Raw genomic sequence first — 19,674 nt, 5'->3', positions numbered from 1 at the left:
AATAAAGTAATATAAATTCTCAAAAAAATAATATAAAATCTCAATAATACAAATACGTAGATTATAAAAGGAACGAGATTTCACACATGACACTCTTACAACTCCCAAAATAACTTAACAAATTCCTAAGTAATTAAAATACATAACTTTTGTTATTCCAAATCATACTAATGGTTTCAAATTGTTTTCTCCAAGTCTACCTCCTGCATCAGGGAGGAAGAGATATTTATATTATTACTTTTTCTCTTTTCTTTGTGTGTTGTAATGAGGTTACAGACATATCTTTATTTATGGGATTTTGATCTGACAACATCTTACAAACAAGAAGAAAATATTTCACCTCCCTAGGACATTTTCATATGATGCATTTAATGACTTTCACCAAAATTCACTTTGGTTAGCTTTCTTACACAAACACATGTGTAGTATTCACACCACATTTTACAACCATGTTTACTATTTTCCATAATTTTTTTATATAAAAGAAAAGGGAATACTTTGCTCTTTATTTTTATTATTTTATAAATTGGACGTGTAAAGGAACCTTTAAAGGTGAATATGGTCACGAGTCTTCAAGGAACTTCCCCTGTAAGCAAAACTGTGAACAGTGGTTTGCTAAAAAAAAAAAAACTGTGGACAACGAATACGAATTTCTCTTGTTTTTCCGGTTAAAAGGGAATACTTTTGTGCGTTACCATATAATTTCCATCTCTTTCTTGTAATGTATGGCAGTCTTACTTCCTTTTTCTCTTTTTTCTGAAACTTATCATTTCATACTTTTCTCTCCATTGAAGTAGGTTTTGGAAGTGAATGAGTGAGCGAGACAATGTCTGCTTCCGACAGTTTCATGGATACTGTGTTTTCTTGGTCACTTGAAGACATTTTCAATGACAATCTGTACAAAAACCAGGTTTTTTTTCTTCTACTTTTACTAATAAATTCTCTCTTGGTTTTTTTTTTAGCTTTATCTTGTTTTTCTTCAAATTTTGATGAGATTGATGCTGCAACTTTGGTTTTGTTTTGTGTTTTCGGGACTGCTTAGATGTTAAGACCCAAAAAATTTAAACTTTAGGGGTGTATTCAATTGAGATTTTGAAGGTTTTTAAAAGAGTTATAAATCTGTGAAGTTGATAGAGTTCTAATGGAGTTTCATAAACTTAGGGGAAGACCCTGATTCCTAAAGCCTAAAATACATGATAAATTTTTTCTAAATCCTTAATCTTTTTAAAATAATTTAAAATCAATTCCTAATTGAATACACATGGAGTTTTTAGGACTACTTTTAAATCATGATTTAATACATCCAGATTCTATGGAGTTTTATGAACTCCTTTGAAATTTTTGTTTGAATACCGTGGAGTTCGATGGATTCATTCAAAATCTGAATACCCTTGAATTTGTAAACTCTTTTAGAATCTTTTCTGCTACCTTGATAAACTATTCAGTAAGTAAGGTTTTGGTTTTAAATCTTTGAAGCCTGGATTGCTTTTTCAAGGTAGTAGTTTTTTCTTTATAGGCCTTGACTCAGACAGGGAACCCCATTTCAGTCTTCTAATTCTTCCGTGTCTATATTTGTAGCTCAATTGGTTAAGAACAATCATCTGCACCTCCCACGTTCGGTTCTCACTTCCCCCAGTACCATTGTATATATATCATCTGTAGATTTATCAACAAACTTATTCTGAACTTTTTACTTTTCTAGGTGGAGAAGATTCCTGAATCATTCAATTCAGTTCGGCATTATTTTGGGTCCTATTCATTTCCTTTATTAGAGGAAACTCGTGCACAAGTGCAGTCGAGTATGGAAACTATTGACAGAGCACCATTTGCTGTAGCAGTTGCTTTTAAAGAATCCAAGTCCAAGTTAGATGAAACATGGATATATAATATCAAGGTTGATGAGTGGCGAAACAGGTTCAGCGAACGTGGAAAGGAACCATACAAAACTTTGCCTGGGGATCTTTTTGTCTTAGCTGATGCGAAACCCGAAACTGTTTCTGATTTACAAAGGGTAGGGAGGTCATGGACTTTTGTATCGGTCACTAACATCACGGAAAATAAAATCTCAGAAAATAAGAGAGAAGATGAATTTAATGATGAGATAATAGAGACTGAAATAAAAGAGTTTGAAGTCAAGGCATCAAAAAGGTTTAAAGTCACAGATAACAAGAGCACTCCGGCATCACAATTTGTTGTTTTCCTTGTGAATTTGATCACAAATGGCAGAATATGGAAAGCATTGCACATGTTCGGAAATCTGAAGATAATCAAAGAGGTTCTGTGCACTGATTCTGTGGTAAGATCTTAAGTTCTGTGCATTGCATTCACTGAAATAGGACCCATTCTTGGTATGTCAACAATACATAATGCAAGGTGTAATGTAATACTCTCTACACTCTATACAAAATACTCAGTGAATTACCTTTTTCGTTACTTACGCTGTGTATAGTACTCTAATAATTTTGATACAAGCATGATGATTTTCTTTCATTTTTATCTTTAGATCAAAGTTTCTGTCATCTCTACGTGTACTACTCCAATTCTGTACTCTGGATTCTACAGTCTCTCTCTTTCTCCAATCTAACTATTCGATTCACTTTGATTGAATAATTTCTGGTACTATATTCAACACTGTTATTTATTGTTGGGATTGGCTAAATATCTTATGCTTGGTAACAGGCTCAGAAAAACTATCCTCCCTCGTATGAAGTGAATGCTGACATTAGGGATAAATTGTTAGTTGAGAATTCATGTTCTGGATTGAATGAGTCACAAACTGGGGCAGTTTTGGCCTGTCTTGAAATGCTGTTTTGTGATTCCAAGTCTACATTGCAACTCATTTGGGGTCCACCTGGGACTGGGAAAACTAAATCAACTGCTACTCTGCTATTGACCCTGTTAAGGATGAATTGTAGGACTCTTGTTTGTGCCCCAACAAATGTTGCAGTAACTGAAGTAGCTTCTCATCTTGTAGAGATGGTGACTGAAGCAGAGTCCAATGCTTTGTTTTGTCCTCTGGGAAAAATTCTTTTATTTGGGAATAAAGAGGGACTCAAAGTTGGTTCTGATATTGAAGATATATTTTTGGATCACCGTATTGAAAATCTTTTCGAGTGCCTGGGGCCGGTGACAGGTTGGAGTAGTTGCTCGTCTTCCATGATTGGACTTCTTGAGGATTGTGTTTCACATTACCATATTTTCTTGGAAAATGAGTTAGCCAAAGAGGAAGAACAAAATGGTGATGGTGAAATGATAGAGAAAGGATGCGGAAGTGGGACCGAAGTTGGCAAGGGGAAGTGCAAATCGTTTCTTGAATTTTTCAGAGAGAGATTTGTTTCTACTGCATTACCCTTAAAATGTTTTATTTCTACCTTCTGTACCCATATAAGCCAAGATTACATTTCGGCACAAAATTTCCAAGACATGATTTCGCTTTTAAGGTTAGTTGATTCCATTGAAATACAATTGTTGCAAGGTAATGTTGATTCTGAAGCATTGGAAGAACTTTTCTCTTGTTCAGAAGTTGAAGATGTGCCTGAGCCAGTAGACAACACATTTTATCTGTACATGAAGAGAAGAGAGTGCCTTTCAGTATTACTTACTCTTCAGGATTCAATTAGAAGACTTTACCTTCCAGATGTTACGGACAAAAAATCTGTAATGAAGTTTTGTTTTCAAAGAGCTTCCTTAATATTTTGCACTGCATCCAGTTCGTTTAAGCTGCATAGAGTGAAAATGGAGCCACTGACTATTGTTTTTATCGATGAGGCTGCACAATTGAAAGAGTGTGAGTCAGCGATACCCCTGCAACTTCCAGGTGTGAAGCATGCCGTTCTTGTTGGTGATGAATGTCAGTTACCAGCTATGGTGAAAAGCAATGTATGTTGATGCTTACTTGGTTATATTTATTTAATCATTTCTCTCATTGCAATTTTCCTTTCGACTTATTCTTTCTTCCTTAGGTGTCCTATGAAGCTGGTTTTGGAAGAAGCTTGTTTGAGAGGTTGAGCTCGATGGGTCACTCTAAACATCTTCTAAACATGCAATACAGAATGCATCCGTCAATAAGTTCCTTCCCAAATTCAAGTTTCTACTATAACCAGATCCTGGACGCTCCGAATGTTAAAAGAAGAAGCCATGAGAAACACTATCTTCCAGGGTCAATGTTCGGTCCTTATTCTTTTATTAATGTAATTGATGGAAGAGAGGAGAAGGACGAGGATGGACATAGTCTAAAGAATATGGTAGAGGTTGCAATTGTTTTGAAAATACTGCAGAATTTGCACAAAAGTATGTCTAGCCAGGGAGCCATGCTCATGTTCTAAATTCAATATTTTCGGTTATGTTATTTTCTAGATGTTCTATTATATGCTTGTAATATTTTTTTTGTTCTTATTTTTTATTATTACTTTGTGTAATGGCTAAATACTTCTTGGTTTGGATAAAACTGAAAATTTTCTTTTGTCTCTCTTTGTATACAGAATGGGTTGTTTCAAAAGAGAAGCTTAGTATCGGTGTAATATCTCCTTATGCAGCTCAAGTAGCTGCACTTCAGGACAAACTTGGACAGAAGTACAATAAGCTAGATGGCTTTAAAGTGAAGGTGAAGACAGTTGATGGGTTCCAGGGTGGGGAAGAGGACATAATTATCATGTCCACTGTGCGATCCAATCAACATCACTCACTCGGTTTTATATCGAATCCACAAAGAGTAAATGTTGCTCTTACTAGGGCTCGGTATGGTTCTATGTAAACTTGTACGCTTTTGCATCGTTTTTACTTGTTGGTCAGGGTGAAAATAACTACTGGTTGTCTAATGAATTCAGGCACTGCCTTTGGATTTTGGGAAATGAAAGAACTCTTTGTGGTAGCGAATCTGTTTGGGAGGATTTGGTCCTTGATGCCAAGAATCGGCGGTGTTTCTTTAAAGCTGATGAAGACAAGGATATGGCCAAGGCTATATTAAAGGCAAAGAAAGAGTTAGACCAGTTTGATGATTTGCTTAATGCTAACAGCGGACTTTTCAGAAGTTCTAGATGGTAGGTAAAGCTCTGGGCATTCATTTATTATTGGGTTACTTTCTAGTTTCCCCTGTTGGATTTATCCAATATAAATCAACCTTAAGTGGTCTACTACATGTAATAGGAATGTAATATTGGAGAATAATGTTAATTGTGATTTAATCTCTTAAAGATATTAATTCTATATAAGGTGTCTTATATTGGAAATAGGATTGATGGAATCCTTAATAATATATGATTATGATATTTTACTTGAGAGCCAAGAAAGGAGAGTTTTAGTTTTCCCTTATGGACGGAATCTAAGACTTTTTGGCTAGTATATAAACACCGGTCCCTGCTAACCCTAGACACGACAACTAAGGCTTCCCATAGAGCATTGTCATAAAGCTAGGAGTTTACAGAAGAGTTGGTGTTTTCTGTTTGTCACGGCAAACATAAAGTATTGGAGTTTTATCGATCACGTCTTGCTTGCATGGCTGTTGCATCTTCGATAACTACCATTGGAATCAGGTCAGTCACTCCTTCGTTTGTGTTTTAATTGTATAACCTTATAAGGCTAACAATTGGTATCAGAACCACTGGTTATATGATTAAAACCTATTAAGTTTGAAGTTTGATTATATAATATTTTCCTTTTTGGATTGCGGTTTTGATCTTAAAATTCAAATTGTGTTCCGGGTCGATGAGGACTTCTTGCATGAAGACACATCTGCGGTCATGGACGAGATCTACGCCCTGCATTGGTTCAAGGACGTTCACGTGAGAACCGTCCGTGTATTGGTCGGTAACCTTATTCCAAACGTAGGCTTTTCTAATTGAAGCACCTAATGATGATATCAAATTAACTATAATAAAGGAAGATTGATATAGTTGATTCATTATTTTATGGAATTGTATAATTGGAATCAGACTTGTATATATGCTCCAAATCAGTTATAGTCCTATAATATTCTACGAAATTGGGATCTTTTGTGCATGCGACAACTCTAAGAAATTATGCAGTTTGAGTCATTCAATTTTAAAGAAGGAAAGTGGGTTATGCTCATGCGTATTTCTTTTGCACTAAAAGACGTTTGCAGCCCATTGCAAGTATGCAATAAATTTATTGTAATAGTTGGTTTTTATGTATATGGGGCATAAAGTTTCATGCCATTTGAGCCTGCATTGTGTACCTGTGATTACATGGTGGTTTGATTGCCATATCATTTTTTATTCTACATGAATATTCATGTCAATTGCTTCAAGTCTCTAACCATGGAATATTTAAGAGTTTTTATTTCAATTTTAATGCTAATATTTTGGTTGACCATGTACTACTATTGTATAAGTTGAAGCCATGAAGGTTAGGGTTCCTTTTTACACATTCAGCGGCTGCAGCCTGCCGCTTCAAGGGCTTCAAGGTGGACTCTATTATTTTACCTCGTGATAGACCTCCTATGTTAGGTGCGTCCAAGGTGGACATCACAATGGCCACACACGGGTCAATGCCTAAGATCACAAGTTCACGTGACTGAACTCGGCAAAAGTATCCCTCAGTCGAACAAGCTCAATGAAAAGGTTCGTATACATCGGTATATGAAATTCTGGTATGATCTTTCCTTTTGGTCTTCGTGATAAATTATATAAGGAATGGTTATGTTGGATTCATAAAGTGTTATATTGTTCCCACAATCCAACCATGTCGTGACGTCTTACTAATTGTAGGAGACGAAATTAGTCATATTCTATAATTTATCAATACTATTAGGATATGTTGTGCCTATGATTGTGATAACATATGTTAAAGTTGTGTTGCATGAATGCATATGCTAAGTTTATATATGTCTATATTTGAAAGCAGGTCAATATAAATTTTGGCAATTTTTGTTATTGCATCTATAACATCACGGATATGTTTTAAAGATGTGTAAGGTGACACAATTTCTTCCATGACCGTAGCATATGATAAATTGTAACTAATTTGCTTGAACCAAATTTTAATATTGTTAAGCAAATGGCGTGTATAGTGTTGCTTGTATTGCTAATTTGGTTCAAGCATGAGATAACATATTTTTAATATTGCCATGGGTTTTGGACTATAGTGAATTGTAGTGTCGTTTTCACTAATTTTCACGAGATGTGAATGAACTTTATGCCATTAATAGCACAAGAAATATGCATGATTAATCAATAAAGTTTGTCTACAATTTGCTTTCTTATCTCAAAAGTCATTTAAATTATACATGACTAGTTACTTGTGAAAACTTGATGTATAATTTGTGAATTGACTGAGAATGACAGAAAGCATCCAGTGACAAGAACAAGGGTATTATACAAATGAATAAGGTTTGTAGTAATTATGTGACAATTCTCATTTGTATTTTTATCTATTCTTATATGAGAATTTTGATTGGTCATGTGATTATACATATGTTTACAAAGAAGTGGTGAACATATGAAGGCATGAGGTATGTAATCCATTCAAAGTATGTGGCTTAATTGATAAGCATGAATTTTCAAACATGTATTATTGTTTGTGGTTTTTCCTATGCCTAAAGAATTTAAACAGTGCTTTGATTAGTAAATTTTTATGTGTCATAAGGGAAGAAGAAAATAAACTTTTCAAGGCTAATGTAGGGCATATATTGGAGATGTTTTCTATGGAAGAAAAGAATTTTGGTTGTTCCTTTTATTTAATTTGGTATTTACAAAGCTAATGCATGATTTTAATGCTATGTTTAGTAGTTTTGTACTACGGAAAGAAATGTACAAAAGAAAAGGAACCCGTTTGACTTAAGAAAACATTTGAGCAATTTAGTTTTTAAATTAAAGGAATGTATTGTTCTTTCCCATTACATAAAGTATTTCTATTAAGTAATTGACTCTGTAATGATAAGTATTGACATTCTTGTGGTGAAAACTTGCTCTATATGTGATTAATCTCCTTCAAGTATGTTGTCAGGTTTTTGAGATTAATTTAATGTCAAAGGGAGTCATGAAGGAATTAGTGCCATTTGTTGGCTAGACTTGAAGCTCGAATCAGGTTATCATAATTTTGTCACTTACAGTTAATTAATTCATGTGACATCTTGTATCGTTTCAGGGCGGAGTTGATCAATGCCATTTCAACTAAGCAAGCTGCAATGGCTTAGTTGACGATGAGACTGTGTTTTTGAGTTACTTCGGTCAACTTTGCATCTTAATTAGAATAAAAGAGATAATCTTCTTGCCTACAGGTGTGGATTACTTCTTTTAGTTTAATTAAGATGGCATAGTATGAGTTTTATTTCACAGAAGTTATGAAAACCTTCATCTTGCCTACAGGTGTTGAAGTTTTTCATGAAGGAACTTTTGTGACATAAAATCTAGTACTAGAAACTAGTTAATTTTCTTGCCTACAGGTGTAAATTAATTTAGTTTCATGAAGTTTATTGGGATAAAGTTTCATGCCATTAGTGACAAATATTTCCACAATGAGCCCCATAAAAGGTTGTGGTTTGAAGGCATGGAAATCGGTTGCATCATGATGTATTTTGTGTCTCTTCATGAGACTTGTTGATGCAAAGTATTGGACCCATGAAAGTTAATCAAGGATTGCTAAGGTACGCATTTGTTTAAGTCTTATGCTTGTAAATCTTTTCAATTGAAACTATGATGTCGGTTTAGAGGATGAATTTTGACTACTAAAGTTTCTTTTGGACATCGAAATTGAAATGATATGAAATTGAATTTGTTATGGATGCATAAATTCATGATAGATGCACATAATTGTTTCTGGCAGATTGCGTGTCTTGAATTAAATCGGGTGAATGACACGTCTAATGGTCACCAAATGACCTGAATTTTGGCTATGTTCAACATATAGATGTCTACTATGTTTCTGCAAATTTTCGTAATTTTCTGCCATCTATATTAATTATGGTGAATTTACTAGTAACCCATACTCGTATAGACAGTTTTTACTGACAGATTGTGTTGGTCTTTTTGAGACGTTACTTTAGACTACTATTTTGACCCAAAATAGCTCCATATTTTTATTTTATGAAGATTAGTATGTCTATTTTGATCAGTATAAATTTGGTAGCAATCAAGTTTGTAAATTAATTATGATTAATTATAAAGTGAGTGTACCTTGCTACTGAAATCCTGGTTGACAACTTTGTGTTGGTTGTAATGTCTATTTTATTGTGTCTAAAATATAAAGCAATTTTATTTAGGTACATTTTTGAAAGAGTGTTTACCCAAGTGGGAGAATTAGTGAACGAAAATTGGGCTTCACTCTCATTAACTTATTTGCAAGTATAAACTCTGAAAACTTAGTGGGAGTTATTCTAAAATTGTGAGCATTAAGTGGCCTTGCATGAATTGTGAACATTAAGTGGCCTTGCATGAATCTATTAAAGCATTATTCTATCTTCCATGAATTTGTGTTACTTGAATGTCTATAATATGTTTAAGTTGCACGAATGGATACTTGGTATATGCGTACATTTTCTATTACTTGCAATCATTTGGATTTCTCGGTTGATCATTTGTTTTGGGGCTCATAAGGACTTAGCATAAATGTGGACTTATTAATATATATAAGATGGTTGGTGGATGCACGTTTTTTGTGTAAACAGCAGTGAATGCTTTCATGCTTAGTTGTACCTTTCATTGAGGTAATATGCATTCATTGACTAAGTAAGGCTATTCCCAAAGGCATATTTTCAAAAGTATGATTTAAGTATTGATTTGCAAATTAAGTAACGATGTTGCAAATCAGTGGGAGTTTGAATTTCGTGTTAGTAATGCCTTACATTTGCAGATGACCTATAAAGTATGTATAGAATCTATGTATTCATATTAATCTCCAGTTGGATTCATTAAGTCACATTTTTTGTGTACTAGCCAATCATCTGATGAAATATATATCAGATATCAAGTTGTTATCAAATTGCATATTAAATGTCATGGCATGGTTTGTGCACTACCTCAGTTGTGAGGATTTCCATCTTGCCCGCAGGTGTTGGAAATCATTATGAAAGTAACTGCTATGGTGCATAGATCAGTGTCAAAAACATATTAATTCATCTTGCTCACAAGTGTTGAATTAATTTGTTTTATGAAGTTTTTGGGATATTTTACTTGGACATGTACCTATTTGGTATTTTCAGTTGTGTCCGTTGGCTACAAACATTGTTTGTATTATTACTGATCTAATGAAAGTGATGCATGATTGTTTTGGAGATGTATTCAGACCTGCAGGTTATGGTGGTTTCATTAGATGAAGGATATCTGCATTGGCAGATTTAAGGCTTCGAAGAAGCATAAAGTGTAACTTGTGAGTTACAATAAGGTGGACCTGAGATGATATAAAGTAAGACATTTTGGTTAATTTAAAGTTTCATCTCTTGATCATAATTTGTGTTTCATGTGAATGAGGATCTTAGCATGTGTGATTATGAAGGTTTTGGGTTGTGTTAATCCTACAACCTTGTTAGTTCCATGTTAAGAAATGCATTTGACAGAAGCTGCATTAAGGACGAGATGTAATCACTGTTACATGGCCACTAAAGTGACATTAGTCTCCAATCTCAAGTATAAACGTGAATATTACATTTTGTAGACCAAGTGGGAGAATGTTGGATTTATCCAATATAAATCAACCTTAAGTGGTCTACTACATGTAATAGGAATGTAATATTGGAGAATAATGTTAATTGTGATTTAATCTCTTAAAGATATTAATTCTATATAAGGTGTCTTATATTGGAAATAGGATTGATGGAATCCTTAATAATATATGATTATGATATTTTACTTGAGAGCCAAGAAAGGAGAGTTTTAGTTTTCCCTTATGGACGGAATCTAAGACTTTTTGGCTAGTATATAAACACCGGTCCCTGCTAACCCTAGACACGACAACTAAGGCTTCCCATAGAGCATTGTCATAAAGCTAGGAGTTTACAGAAGAGTTGGTGTTTTCTGTTTGTCACGGCAAACATAAAGTATTGGAGTTTTATCGATCACGTCTTGCTTGCATGGCTGTTGCATCTTCGATAACTACCATTGGAATCAGGTCAGTCACTCCTTCGTTTGTGTTTTAATTGTATAACCTTATAAGGCTAACATCCCCTGTTTATTTCCAAGATATCTCTATAGTAAAAAATATGTATTCTCATATTGGACTTTCTGGTTACTTAAATATTTTCTATGTTCATTTTTATGTTCTTCTCTTCCCCAATCTATTATCTTTAGGTGCTTTTCAGTGATAATTTTCTGAAGTCATTCAGAAAGCTTAGGTCGATTCAGTTGAAGAAGTCCGTGCTAAATCTTCTACTGAAGCTTTCCTGTGGATGGAGACCTAAAAAGGAATATATTCCGACTAGTTCTGGCTCATCAATCTTGAGGCAATATAAAGTTAGAGGTCTATATATTGTTTGCACAATTGACATTGCAAAGGAGTTGAAATACATTCAAGTGTTGAAGATTTGGAACATATTGCCTCTAGAGGGCATCCCAAAATTGATAAATCGTTTGGATAGTATTTTCAAGAGATATACAGATGATTTTATCAATCGCTGCAATGAGAAATGTCTTGAGGGGTATGTTCTTCTAGTTTTTTTTTTTTTTTTTTTTTTTTTTTTGCGGACCTGAATTGTTACTTGTTATTACTTTCCTTATGGAAGATACAAACTTTTCTAAATCTTATGAACTGTTGAAGTAATTTTTATTTTTCTCTGTCATTTGTGAACAGTGATTTGGAAGTTCCGAAGTGCTGGCCGACGTCTTTGGATGTGCCTCGGTTTAAAGATCTTAGTGCCACTGAAACCGATAGTGATTTTGTTGGTGATGCTTCTGATGGTAGAAGTTATGTTGAGAATTCACAGGTCAGCGAGAGTTTGTTGCTCATGAAGTTTTATGCCTTGTCATCTGGTGTAGTGAATCACTTGCTGTCTGACCGTGAGGGTAAAGAGTTGGATCTTCCATTTGAAGTAACTGACCAGGAAATGGAGATTATTCTTTATCATAAGAGTACCTTTATAGTTGGACGGTCAGGAACGGGGAAGACAACAGTTTTAACCATGAAATTATTTCAAAATGAACAATGTTACCATTTGGCAGAGCAAGGATGCGTTAGTAGTCCAAATAGCATGGTTGAGCCGAGTGCTTCGGCTATTCGGGGGAGAACTCTACACCAGCTTTTTGTTACCGTGAGTCCTAAGCTATGTTTTGCCATAAAACAACATGTTCTACACTTGAAAAGGTGCGTGTATTATTGAACCAAAAAAAAATGATACCGCTGTTTTTTTTCTTTTTTCTTTTCCTTGTGTTGGTTTATCATTATAAGTCAATCAAATGACCTCATTATTCTTGATTCTTGAGTCGTAACATGAAATAGTGATGGAGTGATAGGGTTAAGACTGTTGTTTGGATGCATCATTAATTCATTATTCATGGTTAACTCTATGGATCGCATATACAATGTTCCGACGAAATTTCTGCTATGGTTTATTTTGGAATCTTGATTTCTTTCTCTCAAACAAAAGTTTCTTTCTTGTTCTTGATTCGTTACTTGAAATGTTTGTAAATTTCAAACATACCGATGCTTTGTGTGGTACAATTGTAAAGTAGGGTTCTCTAGCTAGGGTGCAGATCTAATGGTTTCTTACTAATATTTAGTTCAGTTAGCATCAAAACTGGTGTTGGAAACAGCGTCTTCGGATTACTAGGTGTCGTGAGTTGATTTAAGTCCGTATGTGTGATATCAACGGCATTTCAAGAAATCGAACTCTTTATCTCTTGCAACATGTTTAGAGAAATCCTATATGAATAAAAAAAAAAAGAGTAAAACGTCGTATGGGCCACATTTTCTGATCAGCTAAATGATGTTTACTTGTCAAAACGGGTGCTAGTGTTTACGTAACTTTTGTTCATGTTTTTGTTGGCTGTAGCTGATTGGCCTGATTGATTAAGTTTAGTACTTTCTGTGGCTGATAATATCTGATCCTCTGTTTCAAGTGTTCTGCAATTTTTTTCTGCTCGAGTTTTTGTTAGGCGTTATGTGTGGATTTCTGGCTAAGATGAAATAGGATTATAGGATTAAAATAAAACCTATAAAGTTACAAAACTAACTTACGTATGTCTACAGATTTGCATGTGGTGGAAGTGATTCGACCAAGAAATTTTTTATTGATATGGCTGATTTTGATGAGGAGGAATTTCAATTCAAGGATATCAAGGATTCATTTCAGGATATTCCCCCCGATTCTTACCCTCTTGTAATAACATTTCATAAGTTCTTGATGATGGTTGATGGAACACTGACTAACTCATACTTTGAAAGATTCCCTGAAGCAACAACACTCCCTCATGGTCATTTGAGAAGCTCAAGATCAGTTGCATTGCAGACCATCTGGACAAAGGAGGTTGATTATGAGAGGTTCAGTTCATCTTACTGGCCCCATTTTAATAAGCAGTTAACAAAGAAGCTTGATGCTTCAAGAGTCTTTACCGAGATTATATCCCATATTAAAGGTGGTTTAGGAGCCATAGAAGCAGGTGATGGCAGACTCAGTAGGGAGGATTATGTTCAACTGTCAGAGGGCCGGGTTTCCAATTTAAGCAGGCAAAAGAGAGAAGTAATATACGAAATATGTCAGGCTTATGAAAAAATGAAGTCGGAAAAAGGTGAATTGGATTTGGCTGATTTTGTCATTGATCTACACCGTCGGATCAGGCATGAAAAATTTGTAGGCGATCAAATGGATTTTGTTTATATTGATGAAGTTCAAGATCTCACCATGAGCCAAATTGCTCTGTTTAAGCATATGTGCAACAATGTCGAAGAGGGTTTTGTTTTTTCTGGTGATACGGCACAGACCATTGCCAGGGGAATTGATTTTAGGTTTGAAGATATGCGACATCTGTTCCACGAGAAGTTTTTATTGGAATCAAGAGGTAATAAGCAGGAAAGAAAAGAAAAGGGACAAATCTCAGAAATATTTCACTTGACTCAAAACTTCCGTACGCATGCTGGCGTTCTGAAATTATCACAGAGCATTGTTGAACTACTTTATCATTTTTTCCCTCAATCTATTGATGTTTTGAAACCTGAAACCAGTCTAATATATGGGGAAGCTCCAGTACTGCTTGAATCCAGAGATGAAAATGCAATCATAAAAATTTTTGGAAATAGTGGAACTGATAATTCTAACATAGTTGGCTTTGGAGCAGAGCAAGTTATTTTGGTTCGTGATGTTGGTGCTCAAAAAGAAGTTTTCAAAATCGTTGGGAAGCATGCTCTTGTCCTGACCATAGTGGAATGCAAGGGGCTTGAATTCAAGGTGACTGATAGCACTTTTCATCTCTTTTTTTTGTGGCTACACTTAACAAAGCAAGGGGCTTTTATTAATTACGATATTCAGTGCATTGGATCTTTTTTATGTTTTTTAAATTTATGTTTGCTTTTGATTCGTGTCTGCAGGATGTACTCTTGTACAACTTTTTTGGATCATCGCCACTAAAACAGCAATGGAGAGTGATATATGATTACATGAAGAAGAAAGATCTACTTGACTCAACATTGCCTCGACCTCCAAGTTTCCGTGAAGGGCACAACATCTTATGCTCTGAACTGAAGCAATTATATGTTGCTGTTACTCGGACCAGACAAAGATTATGGTTTTGCGAGAATGGAGAAGAGTTCTCCAAGCCCATGTTTGACTATTGGAAGAAGAAATGTCTTGTACAGGTTAGACAACTGGACGATTCCCTTGCGCAGGCAATGCAAGTTGCTAGTAGTCCTGAGGAGTGGAAATCACGAGGCATTAAGGTTTGCATTATTTACTCTATAATATTCAAGAGGAACAGAGAATTGTTGTATTAGACATGTAATATTCCTGAATTTATTTGATTTGTTATTCGTCATCCTCATCGTTAAATAAATTCCCACCTCTAAAATAATTTATTTATGATGTAACACCGTTTTTTTCAGGAATATTTACGGAATCCTTTATCTTTGTTTTCTTGCAGCTCTATCATGAACATAACTACGAAATGGCCACAATGTGCTTTGAAAGAGCTGGTGATACTTATTGGGAAAGGAGGTCCAAAGCTGCTGGCCTTAAAGCTAACGCCGATCGAATGCGTACTTCAAATCCTGCGGAGGTCAAGACCATTCTTAAGGAAGCTGCTGAGATATTTGATGCTATAGGCAAGGCAGATTCCGCAGCTAGATGTTTTTCCGATTTGGGAGAGTATGAAAGAGCAGGTATGACTCTTTAACAACTGTTAATTTTAGCTTTCCAGTTTTTCTATGGGGCATTTTGATCCAAGTTCAAAAAATTCCACTGTTTTCAAATCAAGTCCAGTTTTATTTGATTTTTTATTATGTCCATTTTGCCCCTTAGAGTAAAAATAACAATATATTCATATTTATTAAATTTTAATATTTGAATGCTTTATCTACCCACTTTCGAATAAAAAAAAAATTTAAATTTCGTATACAATAAATATGATAAGTTTATCAAAAACTAAATAATTGTGAAGGGTAAAAACCTGTGATGTTATTACTATAATTAATCTGTAATAGAGGTAGATTATAAAGAACAAAAACATGTGAGGTAGACTATGAACAAATACCTATGGTACAGGTAGATAAACAAAAATATTATCTACTTCCAGATATATCTACTATATACGAAGACAAATACTTTATACCTGTGAACAAAAACCTATAGTATATGTGGATTAACAATTAATCTAAGATAGATTATAAAAAAGAATGTGATAGAAGTAGATAAAACACCATTAATATATAATAGAGGTAATGTATATGTATATATATAAGGTAGATAAATAGAAAAATCTATGATACAGGTAGATAAACACCAATGAAATCAAGTGTGGCATCCAGATAACTTTCCCACACCACACCTTGCCTATGAGTCGCAATCCCTTTAACCATACTAAAACGGACATGAGGACTGAAATGCAATTGAGTTTCCCTGAATAATAGCCGAAGCGCAGCCACCTGCAACTCATGGAACAACAGGTTGCCATCTTTGCTGCAATAACTTTTGTAAAGGGGAAGGGATGATACTCCCACTTGATGCCCAGCAACAGTCGCCATAAACCTATAATTCTTACGGGAGAGTTGAAGTTATCATATAATGGATTTGTTTAAATCCTACCATTAAGGAATTCGTTCAACTATTAATCCCATGAGGGATTATGTGCATTTACATATTTATAACAATTTATAATTTTAGGGATATATTGGTATGAAAATAAAAATATGTTGATGTGCAATCCTAGTCATTGGATCTATTTCATACAACTGGATTATTCCTAACAGTGCCTCACAAAATTGGATCTATATCAATTTTTCCTATTTTGGGTTTACTATTTGTTGGACGTGAATCTTCGTATTTATTGCTTGACTTAATCTAGTTGATAAAGTTAGTTTCTCATAGTACAGCTTTTACTGATGCAGCTAGGATTTATTTGGATAAATGTGGTGACCTGGAAAGAGCTGGGGAATGTTTTTCTCGAGCAGGATGCTATCAAGATGCTGCGGAAGTGTATGCTAAGGGCAAATTTTTCTCCAAGTGTCTTACTGAATGTGCCAAAGGAAAGCTAATTGAAATGGGTCTGGGATACATCAAATATTGGAAGCAGCATCCAATAAAGGACACTGCTGCGGCTCGAAGTGGGGAAGGAATAGATGAAATTGAGCAGGCATTTCTCGAGAGCTGCGCACTTCACTATTACGAGTTGAAAGATAACAGATCCATGATGAATTTTGTTAGAGCTTTTCATTCTATAATTTCAAAGCGAAACTTTTTGAAGGAGCACGGTATTCTTGATGAGCTTCTATTGTTGGAAGAAGGATTTGAAAACTATCTTGAGGCTGCAGAAATCGCAAAACTAAAAGGCGATATTATACTTGAAGTTGATTTCCTTGAAAAGGCTGGCAAGTTCAGAGAGGCATCGTTGCATATTCTAATCTATGTGCTTGCCAACTCTCTTTGGTCATATGGCAGCAAGGGATGGCCCGTAGAGCAGTTTTCACAAAAGGAGGAGCTTTTATCAAAAGCCAAGTCATGTGCTAAGAACGAGACGGAAAGTTTTTATGAGTTTGTTTGCACTGAGGTTGAGTTTTTGTTAAATGAGCAGAGTGACTTGGTTGTGATGAAAAATCACATGAATGCTTGCCAGAGACACAAGAGTGTTGGAGGTGAAATTTTATCAGCTAAAAAAATACTGGATGCTCATCTTTCTTCAAGTGCCGATCGGTATGTGTGGGAAGAAATGTTGGTTGATGATCTGATAAAGTGTTCAGCAAGTGGAATACCTGAAAATCAAGTTTCCATGGACTCGTTGATTTACTTCTGGAATTTTTGGAAGGATAAAATTGCTCACATATTTGAATATCTCAGATGCCTTGAAACCCAGGAAGTTAGTAAATACAAAAGTTATGGAGAGTTTTGCTTGAATTACTTAGGAGTTTGGACAATGGATCTTAATCAGAGTCCAGTTTATGGTTTACTGATTCCTGATGCTGATTGGGTTCGTGGTTTGAACAAAAGATATTTTGGAAATCAAGGGAAATTGATCTCCGTTGATGCTCGCCAGCTTGCTTCAGCCGCTAGAAATTATTGGAGTTCAAAATTGCTCTCTGTTGGCATGAAGGTTTTGGACAAGCTGAAAGTGCTCTACAAGTTTCCCGTCAATAATGCTGAGTCAGTGTTCTGTCAAAGCAGGTGCGTTACCTATATCTATGATGTCTCGGTGTATCTTTTGCAATCAAAATGTTTGAACTTAAATGATGCCAAGAGATTGCACAAATTTATAACATTTTCGATCGAAATTATTGTTCCTTTGGTATTTCCTTTGGATTGGAGGAATTCATTGAGGGAGAATATGATTTCTCTTCGAAGAACTGATGCTTCAAAGAATATGCTGAAACAAGTAATTCAGGAGTTAACCAGATCGAAGAATGAGTTATCTTTTGGGAAAATTGGGAAACTTGTAATGGTCATTCTGGGGACTGGTAAGCTTACTAATGAGCTGTATGAGAAGCTTGTGAGAAAACTTAGCTGCAACCTGCCATGGCAGGCTTTCATCAAGAATCTCTATGGGAATATTGAACGTGGAAACACCGGTCAAGAACCGAAAGAGGTGTATGTAATGTTGAGGTTCCATGAAGCTTTAGCTGAAACTTATTATGTGAACTGGAGGGCTGTGAAGGATTATGTAACACCTGGTTGCTTTTTATACCTTGTAGAGCGCCTTCTGCTATGGGCAACTTGCTTTCGGGGTTATGCTATCACTACAAGTTCTTGTTTTACCGAGTGGCTTATATACCAAGGGGAAGATACCAGCTTAAGTTTGAGGGGGGCTGATGTTCGACCATCTTTGGATGGCATCTGTTGTTTTGTGATTGATGTGGCTCGGGAGTGCATTTTCAATAAGGGGGATATGGTTGAATGGATTACAAAGTCCATCGAAGATTGGAAGAACTGCTATTCACTACTCATGTTGAGATTGGTCGTCTTGTTATGCTTGGTTTATGTGAATCGTGGTAGTGGTCTAAATTTACTCCGTGAGTTGGTGGAGAGGGAAGATATCACTGAACTGCTGCCGCTGGAGTTTTATGACACCCTCAAAAGCAGGAGCCGCCGCAAATCTGTTTGGTTAGATGTGAATGTGCTCGCGGCAGCTCTTAAGAAGGTCGGTAACACGTTAGTAATAGCAAGTTTTGGGACCAATTCGGGGTTGTTGTGTTCAGATGCTGTCTTTGTTGATATGAAGGCCAACCAGTCTAGGGATGACATATTGAGAAAATTGTTTCCTAAACCACCGGTCCTAAAAGCTTTGCAAGCTGGATCTTGCAGTCGTGTGCTTTGTGCAACCAATTCTGAGGAGGGGAAGACTGGCGCTGCATTAGATAAGCCACGCGACACTGGGGAAAGTCGCACTATATTGTGAATCCAACAAGTCTCCAAAGTCTCCGCAAACTGATGTTGCTTCTGTACCGAGTGCGACCAGGGACGGTCAAACTATAGGCGAGGAGAATCGCATATGGGATGAGTCAAATATGTTGGCTGATGCGGCTTCTGCTTCCCAATGCACCGGAAACAAGGGGAAGACAGAACAAGAACAAGATGGGCGGAAAGTAGCCCTTTAGACATTATATATATGCAATGTGAATTTTGTTTTGGTGTGCAAGAACTTGATGGCTCCTTTTATGATTATTGTTTTTAACATTTCATTACATGTTGCGATGTTAGCTTTGACTAGATAGAGTTGGTTGAAAATGAAGACTCTAATCACTAGGGCAATCTGCTACTTTCAAATATTACAATCCAAAACTTTCAAATATTCTCCATTATATGAAACAAAACTTCTCCAAATTCACATAGTTTTAAACTATATGGTTGGAGCAGTTTCTCCTTTGATTGTTTTCATTTTATTTCTGCGTGACAATTTGATGTATAATTTGGAATGCAAATTAACAAGTGACAACACGTTAGGTATGATTTTGAAAGTTGAGCTTGTGAGTAGTCAATTATACCGAAATAGTGGGGGAATAATTTGGTACGGAACTCGCTATTTACGAGATTTAAATCCAAAACCTACCACAAGATTGTAGTACTAAGTGGTAATGATGGAACCAGGATCCTCT

At 35.5% G+C, this 19,674-nt stretch overlaps 1 protein-coding gene across 1 annotated transcript; it reads left to right on the top strand.

Moving 5' to 3' along the window:
- The first annotated feature begins 642 nt into the window (after nt 1-642).
- LOC126634487 (uncharacterized) lies at nt 643-19,444 on the top strand. The gene is given in 12 exon segments (XM_050305016.1): nt 643-910; nt 1,703-2,296; nt 2,680-3,879; nt 3,963-4,290; nt 4,482-4,737; nt 4,827-5,043; nt 11,241-11,587; nt 11,740-12,249; nt 13,135-14,329; nt 14,470-14,817; nt 15,018-15,255; nt 16,480-19,444. Coding segments are annotated over 12 exon segments (7,815 nt in total). The 5' UTR covers nt 643-826; the 3' UTR covers nt 18,978-19,444.
- The last annotated feature ends 230 nt before the right edge of the window (nt 19,445-19,674 follow it).

Source organism: Malus sylvestris, chromosome 9 (assembly GCF_916048215.2).
Source record: "Malus sylvestris chromosome 9, drMalSylv7.2, whole genome shotgun sequence".
In the NCBI taxonomy this organism is placed as follows: domain Eukaryota; kingdom Viridiplantae; phylum Streptophyta; class Magnoliopsida; order Rosales; family Rosaceae; genus Malus; species Malus sylvestris.
This window is presented reverse-complemented; position numbering and strand designations above follow the sequence as displayed.